This window comes from Neoarius graeffei, chromosome 5 (assembly GCF_027579695.1).
Source record: "Neoarius graeffei isolate fNeoGra1 chromosome 5, fNeoGra1.pri, whole genome shotgun sequence".
NCBI lineage: Eukaryota > Metazoa > Chordata > Actinopteri > Siluriformes > Ariidae > Neoarius > Neoarius graeffei.
In genome coordinates, this window is record NC_083573.1 from 12,093,785 (window position 1) to 12,109,990 (window position 16,206).

A 16,206-nucleotide genomic window follows, 5' to 3' on the forward strand; every position below is an offset into this window, starting at 1 on the left:
CTGTTTTTAAAGCTGAAATGATTGCAATAAATAAGGCTTTGGAAGTTTTAATTAACAAACCTCCTTTAAGATGTGTTATTTTCTCAGATTCCTTATCCGTCTTACAAGCTATTAATTCAGATGATTTCAAAAACTTTGACTTTAGGGATTTCCGTTATCTATTTTACCAATTGTCTAATATGGGAGTTGAAATAATCTTTTGTTGGATTCCTTCTCATGTTGGCATAAGAGGAAATGATATTGTTGATCTGGCAGCTAAAAAAGCTTTGAATAAAAACTATTTGGATATTATTTTCCCATACTATGTTGATGATGTGGCAAAACTAATTGAAGATGTTTGTCTTGTTAAATGGCAAGATCGTTGGGATTCTAGTGATAAAGGTAGATTTTATCATTCTATAGAACCAGAAGTTTCATTCAAAGTTAAATTTGCTAATAAAAATAAAATGGTACAAACAACTTTTACTCGTCTGAGGTTTGGCAAATGCCTTTTCAATAACATGATCTTGTTTAAAAAACAAGAAAATGGTTTATGTGATATTTGTGGAGTCTTAGAAAATGTACAACATGTTCTTCTTGATTGTGTCAAATATGTTAACTTCCACCAACAAATTATATTAAAGTTAAACGAAGAAGGGTTAAATATTTCTGTATATAGTATTTTGTCTCAACCAATGTTCTATAATGATGTATATAAATTTATTGTTGAAAATAATATTTTAATTTAAAAATGTGTGTATGTGTGTGTATATGTATGTATGTGTATATATATATATATATATATATATATATATATATATATATATATATATATATATATATATATAAACTTGTCAAGCTCTTGAGTGGTACTGCATTAAATATTTAGTATTTTAATAAGATAAACCAAACATTTACAGGACGCCATATCAATTCTCATTGGGCGCGTCCTTAAACCCCTTCATAACATAACATAACATGAACAGCACTAGTGGCCTTTGGGAGGTCACAACACCCAGGTGAGGACATATTATGCGTCATACCCGGAAGTCAAGATGGCAGCACGCAATGCTCTCGTGTCTCTGTCTTTTCGTGTTCTGTTTTAATCATGTTTCGCTAAGTTGTTTTTAAATCACGCATATACCAATTCTCTGGCGCTTATTTTCATGAATTCTGAAAACGCAGATTCAAACTGCTCCTTTGTCACCCTCTGGCTCGCGCACTTGTTTACCTGCCTGCTCCTGCTACTCCATTTCTGAATGCCCACCTGATGCACCTTCTCAGGCCTGCACCGACAGCGAGTTCTTTCCCTTCCCCTTTCCTTTCCCCGTTTTCCAATACAAATTCCCATATTTCATCTTAGGCTTATGGACATATGCATCCAACATCAAAGTTAACACTCGTCATTTACAAGCGTTTTAGTGGACTAAACTGAGGAGGTAAACAGTGGACTTAAGCGGTTTGTCTGTCTGCTTCCTGTTCTCTTTATTCCGGTAGGTTACTGTTTTCTATTCATTATGCGTGTTTTATACATTGCCTGGACTTTATGGCTATTTTGGATGTTAAATATGGACTGGTTGTCATCAACCAGGGAAAGAGTTTCCCGCAGGACTTTGGATTTCGTTTTATACACTGCGTCAAAAAGTACACATATACACACATTTGTCTCCCAAAAGGAGTACACTGACCTTTCCACACATGGACTTGATTTAAAGCTCTCTTTCATTTACTTGCTAACGATCAGAGACTATTTCACTGTATCAAGCACAAGGCATGGTTTGTTGCACAGTGTATCTTCCCGAGATGTCATATTAAAACATGTTTGGCAACGTCGTTTTATTATATTGTTGCTTTTGGCTGGCAATGTTAAACCAAACCCCGGACCCGAATGTCTCGATATACTATCGGATTTTGGCAGGAAACCTGGCCTGAAAGTTATGCATTTAAATGTCCGTAGTTTAGTGCCTAAAATGGACTTCATTAGGCTATGGGCAGTGTCTGCAAATGTTGATTGTTTTTGCTTTATCTGAAACGTGGCTGAAAAAAAAGAGCATATCGGACAATGACATTGCAATCAATGGTTACAATGTATTTCGTGCAGATCAAAAGAGTAAAGGGGCTGGGGTAGTGTTGTACACAGTAAAAATCATAGTGTCAATTTTACTCTTTAAGAGTTTAATTTAACTCTCTGTCAGATAACATTTGGTCCCACTCAAAATCAGTGTAAAATTTACTCTATAGCCAGTGTAAGATTTTTAGAGTTAATTTTACTCTATTTTGTGTCAAAATTAACAATGAGGTGTGTAAAAATATTTAACACTATAGATAGTGTAAGATTTTCAGAGTTAATCTGACTCTATATTGTATTTTCACGGGGAATCATCACCCTGCAGAGTAGATTTTGTCGTTGTGTGCAAGTGGGAATTAACTCTCACTTTTGACACTACCATTTAGACGATTTTACTCTGCATAGTGTTATAACTACTCTATCCAGAGGAAAATAGGTTTACACTGCAATATTGACACTCCATTTTTTACTGTGTATGTAAGATCTGCATATCATGCCACTTTGTTAAAATCTATGAGCGTTATGAAAAGTTTTGAGTTGTTGGCAATTAACTTAAAATTAGGGAATACCAATCTAGTCATTGTCTGCTGTTATCGACCTCCATCAGCTAAAAGTGACATTATCTTCCTTATCATCTGTGCTCTCTGAAATCATCGGCCAGAAAGAAGTTATTCTACTAGGTGATTTAAATTGGGATTAGATGAAAGATGACTCTAGAGACTTCAAGGCATACTGTCACTCTGTCAATTTAACCCAAGTAATAAATGCCCCAACACGCCCAAATATAAAAAATCCTAGTAAATCTACTCTAATTGATATAATCTTAATAAACAAACCTGATAAATGCCTTTATGTTGGTATATTCCCAAATGATGTGAGTGACCATTGTGCAGTAGCAATGATTCGAAACTGTAAACTTTTTTAAAATCAGCTTCACGAATTATAGAGAAGCGATATTTTAAAAATTTTGATCAACAGGCATTTTTGCACGACTTATATCATTGTGACTGGCATAGGGTGCCCTTAATTCCAGAGGTCGAGTTGGCATGGACTTTCTTTAAGGATCTCTTTTTGAGAGTTGTAAATAAACACGCCCCCTTGAGACGATTTAGGGTTAAAGGGAGAGACAATCCATGGTTTTCTGAAGAACTGTCCTGTCTGGTTAGGGACAGAGATCTCGCCTGGGCAAAGGCAAGAAAATCTGGTTTAGATACGGATTGGACTATTTTCAGGTGTCTAAGAAATAAATGCACGGCACAGATACGTAAAGCTAAATCTCAGTTTTATCTAGACGAAATGACTAGGAATCTACAGAACCCGGCTAAATTTTGGAAAACAATGAAGTCATTAAAGTCCAATTCTACAACATCTGCATTACCCAAACAAATATGCTTAGATTCCGCACAAATTACTGACAAAAAAGAGATAGTGGATTCTTTTAACCAACACTTCGCTTCGGCAGGGCTTCTTTTTAATTCACTACCGAGGCAAACACAGTCTGATTTTCAGTCTCCTAGTGTGAGACAGGTAAATAGGCCTACTTTTGCTCTTGAACCAATTCACAGGGAGTCAGTGTTATCAGCTCTAAAAAATATAAATAGTAGAAAGTCAGCTGGTCCTGATGGTCTTGACCCATCACTTTTAAAACTTTCTGCTGAAATTATCACTGACCCTTTAACATACATTTTTAATTTATCCCTGGAACAAAACTGTATTCCAGATTCCTGGAAATTAGCACATGTAGTACCTTTATTAAAGAGTGGCGATCCAACTTTGCTAGATAACTACCGTCCAATCTCAAAGCTTTCAGTGTTGGCCAAAATCTTTTAGTCTCTAATTAGTAATCAACTAAAAGAGTTTTTAACTAATAACAGTATTCTTAGCCCAGTTGAATCAGGCTTTAGGAAGAGACATAGCACCATCACAGCAGCCGTAAAAGTAGTCAATGACATCATTAGTGTTATTGATAGTAAAAACTCCTTGTGCCGTGTTGTTTATTGATCTTTCTAAAGCTTTTGATACAGTAAATCATAGTATTTTATTACATTCTCTGTATAACATTGGGATGTCCGAAAAAGCTTTACTTTGGTTTAAATATTATTTTACAAATAGATATCAATGTGTTTCCTGTGATGGTATAACATCAGGAAGAGCTCAGATCAAAATTGGCGTTCCACAAGGTTCCATCTTAGGTCCATTATTATTCACCATCTACATAAATGACATCTGTGCATATGTAAACAATGCCAATGTACACCTATATGCAGATGACACCATTCTATACTGCTCAGCTCCATCTCCTTCTGAGGCATTAGCAAAACTCCAAGAAGCTTTCACAAAAATACAAGAAAACTTACTTAAGTTACATCTAGTACTAAACTCAAACAAAACAAAATATATGTTATTTACTAATTCTCAAACTCAAACTTTGCCTCAAATAATTACTCTTCAGGGACAGGTTATAGAGAGGGTGTCAAGCTACAAATACTTAGGATTTTTATTGGACGAAGAGCTGTCTTTTAATTCTCATGTTACCAGCTTAGTGCAGAAACTAAAAGTAAAATTAGGGTTTTATTATAGAAATAAGGCATGTTTTAATCTTAAAGCCAGAAAGGAACTGGTAATATCTACATTTGTTTCTGTATTAGACTATGGTGACATTCTTTATATGCATGCATCAAAGTCTGTGCTACGGTTGCTAGATTCAACTTATCACTTTGCGCTACGTTTTATTACTGGGGCTAAATATTCAACACATCATTGTGACCTGTACAGCCTGTCTGGTTGTCACCCGCTGTCAGTATGCAGGCAGCTTCATTGGCTGACTTTCATTTATAAGGCAGTTATTGGTTTGTTACCATCCTATCTATCACTGTTTTCTTGGTCTTCAAATAATAGATATAACCTCAGATCAAACAATATTATTCTCATACCAACTCCTAGAACCAATTTTGGAAAATTAGCCTTTCAATACAATGCCCCCTCAACCTGGAATGAACTCCAGAAACAGTTAAAGCTAGATTTGTTCATTCCATTGACTGATTTTAAGTTACGCATTGCTGACATACTAAAATATCAATGCAAGTGTTTTTAAGGTTAAGGCTATTCTATTGAACACAGTGCATTATTTTTATGTTCATGTTGTAAGTATGCCAGCTTTGGTCTATGTTACCTGTTATGTGCTTGTTTGTGTTCTTATTTCATTGTGTACCTATTTTTTACAGTAATCTCTGCTCTCTTGCTGTCTAGCATGCTATGTTTATATTCTGCTTGTCTCAACCTGCATGTATATTAAGCTAAGTGTCTCTTGTCCAACATGTTATTGATGTGTCCTGCCTGTCTTTTAACCTATTGTGTGTTTTAAGCTGTGTGTATCTTGTTGCCCTGCATGGTATGTTTTTGTCCTGCTTGTCTTATCAAGTTGTGTGTATTGTTTAGTATGATGTGCTCACGCCCTGCCATTCTTTTAAGCTATGCATATCTTGCTTATGTCTTGCATGTTTTGATTATGTCCTGCATGTTTTCATGTTTTAATCTTTTATGTCTTTGCTCTTAATCTTTGTTATGCTTTGCTGCTGTGTTTATCTGCATGTCTGCTTTATGTTGTCTGTTTTAGCTTATTGCTGCTTTCTTGGACAGGGCTCACTTGAAAAAGAGGCAACAGCCTCAATGTGACTACCCTGGTTAAATAAAGGAGAAATAAAATAAAAATAAATAAATTAACTTCCACATAGCAAAGGCAGTCGAATGCACTTTTAAAGCAAATCAGTTGTTCTGTGCTTATTCAAAATGGGGTATATTCATGTATGTAAATTGTAATTTTATTGCTTTTTGTGCCCTACAGTGTTCTATCAAGTGTCAATTACTCTGAGATGAGTAATGAGCAAAGGTGAGATATACGATATCTCAAACATCCTCATGAAACCAGATCATTAGTTCTGCTCTGTCTAAAACATAAGAAAAACTTTATTTCCAAATAGCTTATAACACATGACTAATAACATGCACATTAACATCAATTAAAATTAATTTTGTAATAATGCAGGTGTGGAAATAAACAAGACAATGCATTATTTATACAATGGCAGAATATTTAAAAAAGTAAATGAACTGCTGTGAACCATCTGATTAGTCCTTTAGTTTCAGAAACTACTTGGTTATTGTTCACTTTAGCGCTATACACACACACACACACACACACACACACACACAAAATTAATTAAAAAAAACTGATTATTCACAGTTGTGAAATTATTGCATGAAACAAGTGTGAATCATTTTAATAAAAAAAATGCAAAGAGTTTGTTTGAAGGGTACCTACATTGGGGCTGCATAACATAAGTACCATGCTTATCTGTATTAAAGCCATTCTAAAGGATTTCTGTATACAACGTAAAATAAAAGAAAGAGGATGGGAAGCATTGAAATGAGCATCTAATAGGAACTAAGTTTTCCGGCAATATTTTTGCTGTATAAATAATCCAAGTTGTAAGTTCTCGTATCACTATACATGTGGTTTAATTCAACAGTACATTTTCAATCCTCATTATTTTACAGCTGATAAAATAGCTTTTGATCCACCTCATACTATTGTATTTTATGGATTATATATTGTTTTATATCCATATTACTATTATGATTATATTTATGTTTGCCTTGTTCAGATGGTTAGTCACACACAAACCCAGCCACAAGATGGGTTTGTGTGTGACTAAATAAAGCTCAGGGAATCACCTTGTGCAGGATGTGGCCAGGTTTATGACATTTAAATTAATGAAACTATCCACCCATCCATTATCTATTACTGCGTCTCAAACAATTTGAATATAGTGAATTTTTCCCATCATTTAATTCAAGAATGTAAACTTTCATATACTGTACATTTGCTACATGTAAAATGGAATACTCCAAGCCTTTTTGTTTGTTTGTTTTAATTTTGATGATCATGGCTTATAGCTTATGAAAATCAGAAATCCAGTATCTTAAATAATTAGAAAAGATCAGTCAAAAAAGGATTTACAATACAGAAATGTCCAACTTCTGAAAAGTATGTTCATTTATACACTCAATATTTGGTTTGGGCTCCTTTACCAAGAATTACTGCACCAATATGGCATGGAGGCAATCAGTGCTGCTGAGGTGTTACTGAAGCTTAGGTTGCTTTGATAGCAGCCTTCAGCTCATCTGTATTTTTGGGTTGGGTGTTTCTCATCTTCCTCTTGAGAATACCAAATAGATTCTCTCTGGCGGTCAAGTGAGACGAGTTGGCTGGCCAATCAAGTACAGTAATATCATGGTCAGCAAACCATTTGGTCGTAGTTTTGGCACTGTGGGCAGGTGCTAAGTCCTGCTGGAAAAGGAAATTGGCATCTCCATAAAGCTTGTCAGCAGATGGAAGCATGAAGTGCTCTAAAATCTTCTGGTAGATGTTGCACTGACTCTGGACTTGATAAAACACAGTGGACCAGCACCAGCAGATGACATGGCACCCCAAATCATAACAGACTATGGAAACTTCACGCTGGACTTCAAACACCTTGGATTCTGTGCCTCTCCACTCTTCCTCCAGACTCTAGGGCCTTGATTTCCAAATGAAGAGCAACACTTACTTTAGAATAGAATAGAATACCTTTGTCACTATACACATGTACAGCCCCACCTAGCAGTATTGGCACCCCTTAATTTTATTCACAACTTTTGTAATATCTCCAGAAATAAATGGAAATTGACACAATTTGCAATACCAAGATCTTTTAATTGAAGGTCCAAAGGAACTGAAAAGTTGTTTTCGTTCAAAATAGGCATTTTAATTTCTAAGACAACAAAAAACAGAAATACAGCAGGTGCAGGAATATTGGCACCCCTCCTTAGTATTTGGTTGCACACCCTTTGGCAGCGATGACGGCCTCCAAACGTTTCCTGTAGCCATCAATGAGCTTCTTGCATTTGTCTTGTGGTATTTTCTCCCACTCTTCCTTCGCAATGCGCTCTAGGTCTTGGATATTTGAAGGATTCCTTCTGCCAATGGCAGATTTCAACTCCCCCCAAAGATTCTCAATTGGATTGAGGTCAGGACTCATTGCTGGCCATTTCAAAACAGTCCATTTTTTCTTTTCTAACCATTTTTGTGTGCTTTTAGATGTGTGTTTGGGGTCTTTGTCCTGCTGGAGTACCCAAGATTTTCGCCTCAAACCGAGCTTTCGTACACTGGGCAGGACATTTTGCTCCAAAATCTGTTGATAAACTTCAGATTTCATAATACCTATGACACAGGTAAAGGCCTCCAGTCCCAGATGCAGCAAAGCAACCCCACAGCATTATTGATCCTCCACCATGCTTGACTGTTGGTAGGGTGTTATTTTCTTTGAATGCTTCATTGCAGCGCCTGTAAACATACTGCCTGTGAGAATTCCCAAAAAGCTCTACTTTTGTCTCATCTGTCCACAGGACATTTTCCCAGAAGGACTGTGGCTTGTCCAGGTTCTCTTTCGCAAACTCCAGACGCTCCTTTTTGTGTCTTTTTTTTCAATAATGGGGTCTTCCTTGGCCTCCGCCCATGTAGCCCTGCTGTGTTGAGTGTGCACCTTATGGTGCTTCTTGAAACAGTTACCCCAGACTGTTCCAGGTGGGCCTGCAGGTCCGTAGATGTTAACTGAGGTGATTCTGCCACCAATTGCATCAACCTTCGACGACTTCTATCATTGATTTTTCTCTTACCCCCATGCCCAGGGAGGTTCTTGACAGTTCCATGCTTCAAATATTTCTTAATAACATTACGCACTGTTGACACAGGGATACCAAGCTCTTTGGAGATGGCTTTATATCCTTTGGAGCTCTTGTGTTTGTCAACAACTGCATTTCTTGTTTCTTCAGACAGCTCTTTTGTCTTCACCATTGTGAAAAAGGGACTGAGTGAAACAGTTGGTTTTTCAAAACACAAATCTCATCATTCATTGGCCATTTCATGTCACATGGGCACAGACAGGTCTTCACAGGTGATTTTCATTTGTAATTTACCATAGGTGAGTCAAATTAGGTTTGGTTAGGTTTTAGGACTAACAGCAAAGGGTGCCAATACTAGTGATACAGCAAGATTAACCTTTTTCATTTTTTTCACTCTAATTGTTTATTTTTTTATTTTGTTGATACTTTGCTCTTTTATATTAACCACGAGCTATCTGTAGAAAAATTCTGCATCACTACATCACTTTTGTTCAGGAGATGCTTAACTTTAAGTACATAAACTTCAAGGGTGCCAATACTACTAGGCGGCACTGTACAATGAGATTAAAGCATCTCCAATAACAGTGCAAAACAGCATGTAGAGTGAGAGAGAGAGAGGAAGGGGGGGGGGGAAGGGGGGGAAGGTGCACAGTCCTGAGGTGTATGTGTTGTGTTACACATTATGGAGTGAGGTATTGCTCATTGCACATATAAGAGAGTCACATTATAAATTATTGCACAAGAAATTCACATTATACGTAAAATAAAATATTACACATTTATGAAGTATTGCAAGGTAAGGTAGGTGCACAGACTTGAGGTGTATGTGCTGTGTGTAAGGTGCACAGTCCTGAGGTGTATGTGTTGTGTGTAAGGTGCACAGTCCTGAGGTGCATGTGCTGTATGTAAGGTGCACAGTCCTGAGGTGAGGTGAATGTGTTGTGTTTCACATTATGGAGTGAGGTATTGCACATTATAAAAGTATTGCACAGAGAGAGTCCCTTATAAAGTACTGCATGTTATAAATTATTGCACGTATTGTAAAATAAATAGACTATAAAGTCAGAGCATATCCAAGTTCAGGGCAGTTATGGCTTTTAGAAAGAAGCTGTTTTTGAATTGGTTTGTCTTTGTCCTGATGCAGCTGTAGCACCTCCCTGAGGGCAACAGGTCAAACAGATCAAAGCCAGGGTGGGAGCTGTCCTTGATAATATTCTTAGCTCTGCTAAGGCAGTGGGAGGTGTAAATGTCCATCAGGGAGTGGAGAGGGCAGCCAATGATCTTCTGTGCTGCCTTAACTACCCTCTGGAGCCTCTCCCTGTCTACAGCAGTGCAGCTGCCGTACCATACTGTAATACAGTATGTCAGCAGGCTCTTGATGGATGAGCAGTAGAAGGTCAGCAGCAGGTTGGAGTTTAGGTTGTACTTCCTGAGGACCCTCAGGAAGTGTAGCCGCTGCTGAGCCTTCTTAATGACTGCTGTGATGTTTACTGACCAGGAAATGTCGGCGGAGATGAGGACGCCAAGAAACCGGAAGGTGTGGACCCTCTCCACATACACATTGTTGATGTAGAGGGGGGCTAGGTCGGTGCTGTGCTTCCTGAAGTCAACAATGAGCTCTTTGATTTTCTTGGTGTTCAGAGCGAGGTTATTTTCTGAACACCAGGCTGCCAACTTCAGGACCTCCTCTCTGTAGGCTGCCTCGTCTCCCTTTGAGATGAGTCCGACCACTGTGGTGTCGTCAGCAAACTTGACGACGAGGTTGTTGTTGTGGGTCAAACTACAGTCGTGGGTGTAGAGGCAGTACAGGAGGGGGCTCAGCACACAGCCCTGTGGAGAGCCGGTGCTCAACGTGCGGGTGGAGGAGAAGTGGGGGCCAAGTCTCACAGTCTGGGGCCGGTTAGTAAGAAAGTCCTTTAACCAAGCATGCTGAGCACATGTGAGAGGGGGGGAGGCCGAGAGTGTCCAGTTTTCTAATAAGGATGTCCGGGATTATTGTATTAAAAGCTGAACTGTAATCCACAAAGAGTATGCGGACGTAGCTCTGCTGCTACTCCAGGTGATTTAGCGCAGAGTGGAGAGCTACGGCGATGGCGTCCTCTGTGTATCTGTTTGTGCGATATGCGAACTGGTAGGGGTCGAAGTCTGGGGGAGGTGGTCCTTGATGTGTTGAAGAACTAGTCTCTTGAAGCACTTCATGATTACCGGGGTGAGGGCCACAGGATGGTAATCATTCAGGCTGGTGACGGGAGACTTCTTCGGCACTGGGATTATTGTTGTAGATTTTAGGCAGGGCAGGATGACTGCCTGAGCCAGGGAGAGGTTAAAGATCCTGGTGAAGGTAGGGACGAGCTGGTGGGCGCACGCTCTGAGCACCTTACCAGGCACACCATCTGGGCCGGCAGCTTTCTTGGGGTTCACTGCCAGGAGCACCCATCTGACATCGTGCTCCTGTACAGTGAAAGGAGTGGTGTAGGAACTGTGTGGTGGTGGGGGCAGGGCAGGAGCAGATGAGTGCTGCCAAGATGTTTCAAAGCGAGCAAAGAAGCGATTTAGCGCCTCTGCTAGCAGCGCACTCCAGTCTCCTGTTGGCACATCACAGTCTCTGAAGTTTGTGATGTCCTGAATGCCCTGCCACACCTCCCGTGTGTTGTTGCTGGACAGGTGGGACTCTATACGCAGCTGGGACACTATGTCCACCTTGGCTTTATTTATTCATCTTTTCAGATCAGCTCGAGCAGCTCTGTACAGCGCTCTATCACCTGACCTGAAGGCAGCATCGCAAGCCCTGAGGAGTGAACAGACCTGGCTGGTCATCCAGGGTTTCTGGTTTGGGAAGACCCGGATGTTTTTATCCACCGTCACATTCCTGATGCAGAACTTGATATAGTCCAGCACCGTTCCTGTGAATGTCTCCAGCTCAAGATTGCGGTGCACGTGGTTGCAGCAGCTTATGGCTCTCCTTTTCAGTGCTCTTTTTTTTTGTTTGTGTATTTCTTTGTTGCTTGTTTGTGCACCATCGGTTCTGCGAACATCCAGTACACCCACCAGAGACTTTTAGCCATCGGTGACCAACACCAGATATGTTTTGAGCGACTTTCTCTTCATGCATAACATCCCAGATGACATAGCGAGACCGCCGGGCTCTCCGTGGATTGTTGTCGGGTCTAGAAGGCGGCTCAGACGGAGGAGGGAGAGGAAGCAGAAGCGGGGCCGCAGGTCCGGTGCTATGCTAAGGCTAAGAAAACAACCACACAAGCCACCTCTACCGAGCCTGTATCTCTCCAATACTAGATCCCTGGTGCATAAAACAGATGATCTGGAATTACAACTCACTGGAAATCGCTATGTTCAGGACTGCTGTGTTTTAATTATCACAGAAACCTGGCTTCATCCAGAAATACCCGATGCTAGCTTGCAGCTAGCAGGCCGCACTCTGCTCTGCTGGGATAGAAATGAGAACTCTGGTAAGAGTAGAGGAGGGGGGCTCTGTATTTACGTGCATGACAATTGGTGTAACAACGGAACAATTATAGATAAACTCTGTTCCCCAGACCTCGAGTACATATCTGTAAGATGCCGGCCTTTTTTTCTACTGAGAGAGCTAACTGTGGTGATTGTCACAGCTGTGTACATTCCACCTGACACCAATGTAAACACAGCGCTCTCTCTCCTGCTGAACACCATTAACAAACAGCAGTAGGCCCACCCTGACGGTGTTCACATAATAGCAGGAGACTTTAATAAGGCCAACTTGAAGACTGTACTGCCGAAGTTTTACCAGCATGTTAAGTGTTCTACTAGAGGGGAGACCACTCTGGATCATGTTTACTCCAACATCAAGCATCCGTACAGAGCCATACCCCTCCCCCACCTTGGCCAGTCAGACCATCTTTCCCTCTTGCTCTCCCCAGCCTACACCCCCCTCAGATGCAGAGCCAGGCCCACCACAAGGACTATCACAACCTGGCCTGACAATGCACTCTCCAAACTACAGGACTTTGGACCACTGAGCAACAGTCCAGTTCTCTCTTTCTCTCTCCTTAGCTCAGGTAAGACACTTCTGACATTGTCTCTGGTTCAGGAGTGACTAGATATTTGGAATGCAACAGCTGTAGCCCCTTTCCTGAATACGTCTGTGTGTGGTGGCTCTTGATGCACTGACACCAGTAATAATAATAATAATAATAATAATACATTTTATTTATAAGCACCTTTCAAGGTACCCAAGGACACTGAACAATAAAAAACAAACAATAAAAAGCAAAACAATAGAATAAGAACAACCAGTCTCAGTCCACTCCTTGTGAAGTTCTCCCAAGTTCTTGAATTGACTTTTCTTGACAATCCTCTCAAGGCTGTGGTCATCCTTGTTGTTTGTGCACCTTTTCCAGCCAGCCTTTTCAGCAATGACCTTCTGTGGCTTACCCTCCTTGTTGAGGGTGTTGGCGATCATCTTCTGGACAACTGTCAAGTCAGCAGTCTTCCCCACGATTGTGGTTGCATGTAGTGAACTAGACTGAAAGATACACGGTATTTATACTGTTTTATTCAAACGTGAAAAGAAATACTCATATTTTGAGGGGGTTTTTTTTGTGCTGTTGGCCATAATTATCATAATTAAAATAGAAAAATGCTTGAAACAGTTTACCATATGTCAGTCCGGCAGGGCATTCTGTAACTGAGGTGAAGTATACTGGGATGCAAGTTGAAGGGAGTGGAGATGGATATGTGTCCAGAAGAGAGTCTTTATTAAAAAGAAACAGTAAACAGGCATATAATCCAAAACAGCAGACTGTAATCGAATTGAGGAACAGGCAAAGTGTAGGGTGAGGCACAAAGAGGCTAAACCGGGCTAGACAACATCAGAATAAAAATACGCAGAACAGGAATCAGGAAACCAGAAAAACTACATGATAACAAGGCTCGGTAATGTGTGGTTAGCAGTGCAATACTTCGCGAAGTGAAATGAGTCCTCAGCGTCCTTATATGAGCACACTGATTGCACCTTAATCTGAGACAGGTGTCAGTAATTAGACACACACGTTGTTCAGAGTGCACATAAGAGTCAGTTCATTGCATGTGCTGTTCAGAGCACATGAGAGAAAGTCTGTTGTGCGCCATTGCACGCAGGTGTGACAGTTTATGTATAAGGAGTTTAGAATATATAAAATTTTCACTTTCTTAAATAACTGATGGAAAATATTGAACTTTTTTCACAATCTTCTCATTGTTTGAGATGCACTAGTATATCCTGCCGCTCAATCAGTTTGCCCTGTAATAGACTGGCAACCTATCCAGGGTGTATCCTACTCTTGCCCAATGTCAGCTAGGATTGGCTCCAGCTCAGCTGCAACCCGCAATGTGTAAGCAGTATAAAAATGGATGGAGGGATGGATAGTGTCCTGTTTATGTATTTAATACTTGTCTTGAATGGCATTCCATCAATGTTTGAGTGTACTTACAAACAAACAAACCACCTAAATTTCAGAATGACATTTCATGAACACATCAAACTGTCAGACAGTGGCATTGGATTTAATATTACTCCTTGCTTGAGTCAGGAAAATATTTACTTATGCTTAAGGTCAGAATCACACACACATCTATTTTCTCAAACTTCACCCCAAATGGCTATTTCCCTGTATATAAGTTCAGTATTATGTCCTCACTGCACTTAACTTTTACTCCTGATGTGCTGAAGTTCTCATTTAATAACTCTCATCTCACTGTTTTCAGCACGATGACTACAGAGGATTACTCTGAATACTATAGTAATGGCATTGATGCAGAACCATGCGATTATCACATCCAGACAAGCCATTTTCTTCCAGTACTCTACTCCCTGTTCTTCGTGGTGGGCTTCCTGGGAAATATGCTGGTGCTGTGGGTGACCCTGAGAGGTGCTCAGATGAAAAGCATGACTGACGTGTCTCTCCTGAACCTTGCCCTCGCTGACCTTCTACTAATCTTCTCTCTCCCCTTCCTGGCTCACTATGCCCGAGATACCTGGACTTTTGGCACCAAAATGTGCACCCTGGTCCTTGGTGTGTATTACGTTGGATTTTATGCTGGCATTTTTTTTATTGTGCTGATGAGCATCGACAGATATTTGGCTATTGTCCATGCTGTGTTTGCCCTGAGAATCCGAACAAAGGCTTATGGGATTTTAGCTAGCATGGTCATCTGGATTACAGCTATTGCAGCTTCATTTCCTGAGCTATTGTATATTGGAGTCATGAAAAATGGCTCAGAAGTAATTTGCAGTGCTTATGCAAAAGAAAATCAAGATGGTCACAATGATGCAAGAAGTGCAGCTTTCATTAAAATGAATGTTTTGGGCCTTCTAATTCCATTGATTGTTGTGGGATTTTGCTATACGATGGTGCTCCGGAGGCTTCAGACCCTTCATAATCCCAAGAAACTGGCTATTCGTCTTGTTGTTGTGGTCATGGTGGTCTTCTTCTGCTGTTGGACACCATACAACATTGCAGCATTCCTCAAAGCACTGGAACTGAAGCACATCCTGTCTTCAGGGTGTGATTTCAGCAAAAAGACCCAGCTGATGCTGCAAGTCACTGAAGCCGTGGCATACTCTCACAGCTGCCTCAATCCATTCCTCTATGTGTTTGTGGGTCAAAAATTCAGGAGGCACCTCGCCAGTCTCTTGCACCAGACACCATTCATCCACGTGCAGTGTATGAAGTGCTTCATGACCCAGGCTACAGGATCAGTGTATTCACAAACCACAAGTTTGGATGAACCGCCACTTGGTATCTGAATGGTGGAGGAACATGAGATTTGATCAAAATCTCATGTAAAATTTCAATAAATGCAGTCTCATTTTATATGTACTCATGAAAATGAGAAAATTATGTTTGCATGTGTTGTATATCACTGCTTTTTTTTGGTAAGTACAGATTACTATTAAAGTGCTGATGACACGTTTTTGACATCTTTGGCAATGTTTTATAACATAAAAAGTAATTCCCGATGATCCATATATTAATTCACGAAGGCGCCTATTTTACAAGTTATGATGATAAACGCGGCTATTTGGGCAAATTTGACGGGGCTGCAGCACCCAGGAGACGAAGGAGGAGGAGGAGCTATATGACGTCAGCGAAAGAACCTTCCTCCTAACTTACCAGTTTGTTGTTGATGCGACAGGTGTTCAGTTTATCATTATTAGTATTTTTATTATACATTATTATACATTATTATATATATAGTTATTATGCCTTCACGTTGTGTTGCCGGCTTTTGCTCCAAAACCCACAAGGATGGGGTAAGTTTATTCAAGTTTCCCAGAGATCCTGAGCTGCATGCGAAGTGGGTGAAGCAAGTCAGGCGCACTCGTGACAAGTGGGAGCCCTCACCAACATCCGTCCTGTGCTCTGAACACTTCGATTTGGATTGTTTTGACACCCTTCCCA

At 40.2% G+C, this 16,206-nt stretch overlaps 1 protein-coding gene across 1 annotated transcript; it reads left to right on the top strand.

The window, feature by feature from the left end:
• Positions 1–1,037: 1,037 nt before the first annotated feature.
• On the top strand, positions 1,038–15,679 carry LOC132885883 (C-C chemokine receptor type 4-like). Its single transcript, XM_060920408.1, has 3 exons — positions 1,038–1,472; positions 5,892–5,936; positions 14,510–15,679. Exons 2-3 carry the CDS (start codon positions 5,920–5,922, stop codon positions 15,549–15,551), a joined length of 1,059 nt encoding a protein of 352 aa, XP_060776391.1. The 5' UTR covers positions 1,038–1,472; positions 5,892–5,919; the 3' UTR covers positions 15,552–15,679.
• The last annotated feature ends 527 nt before the right edge of the window (positions 15,680–16,206 follow it).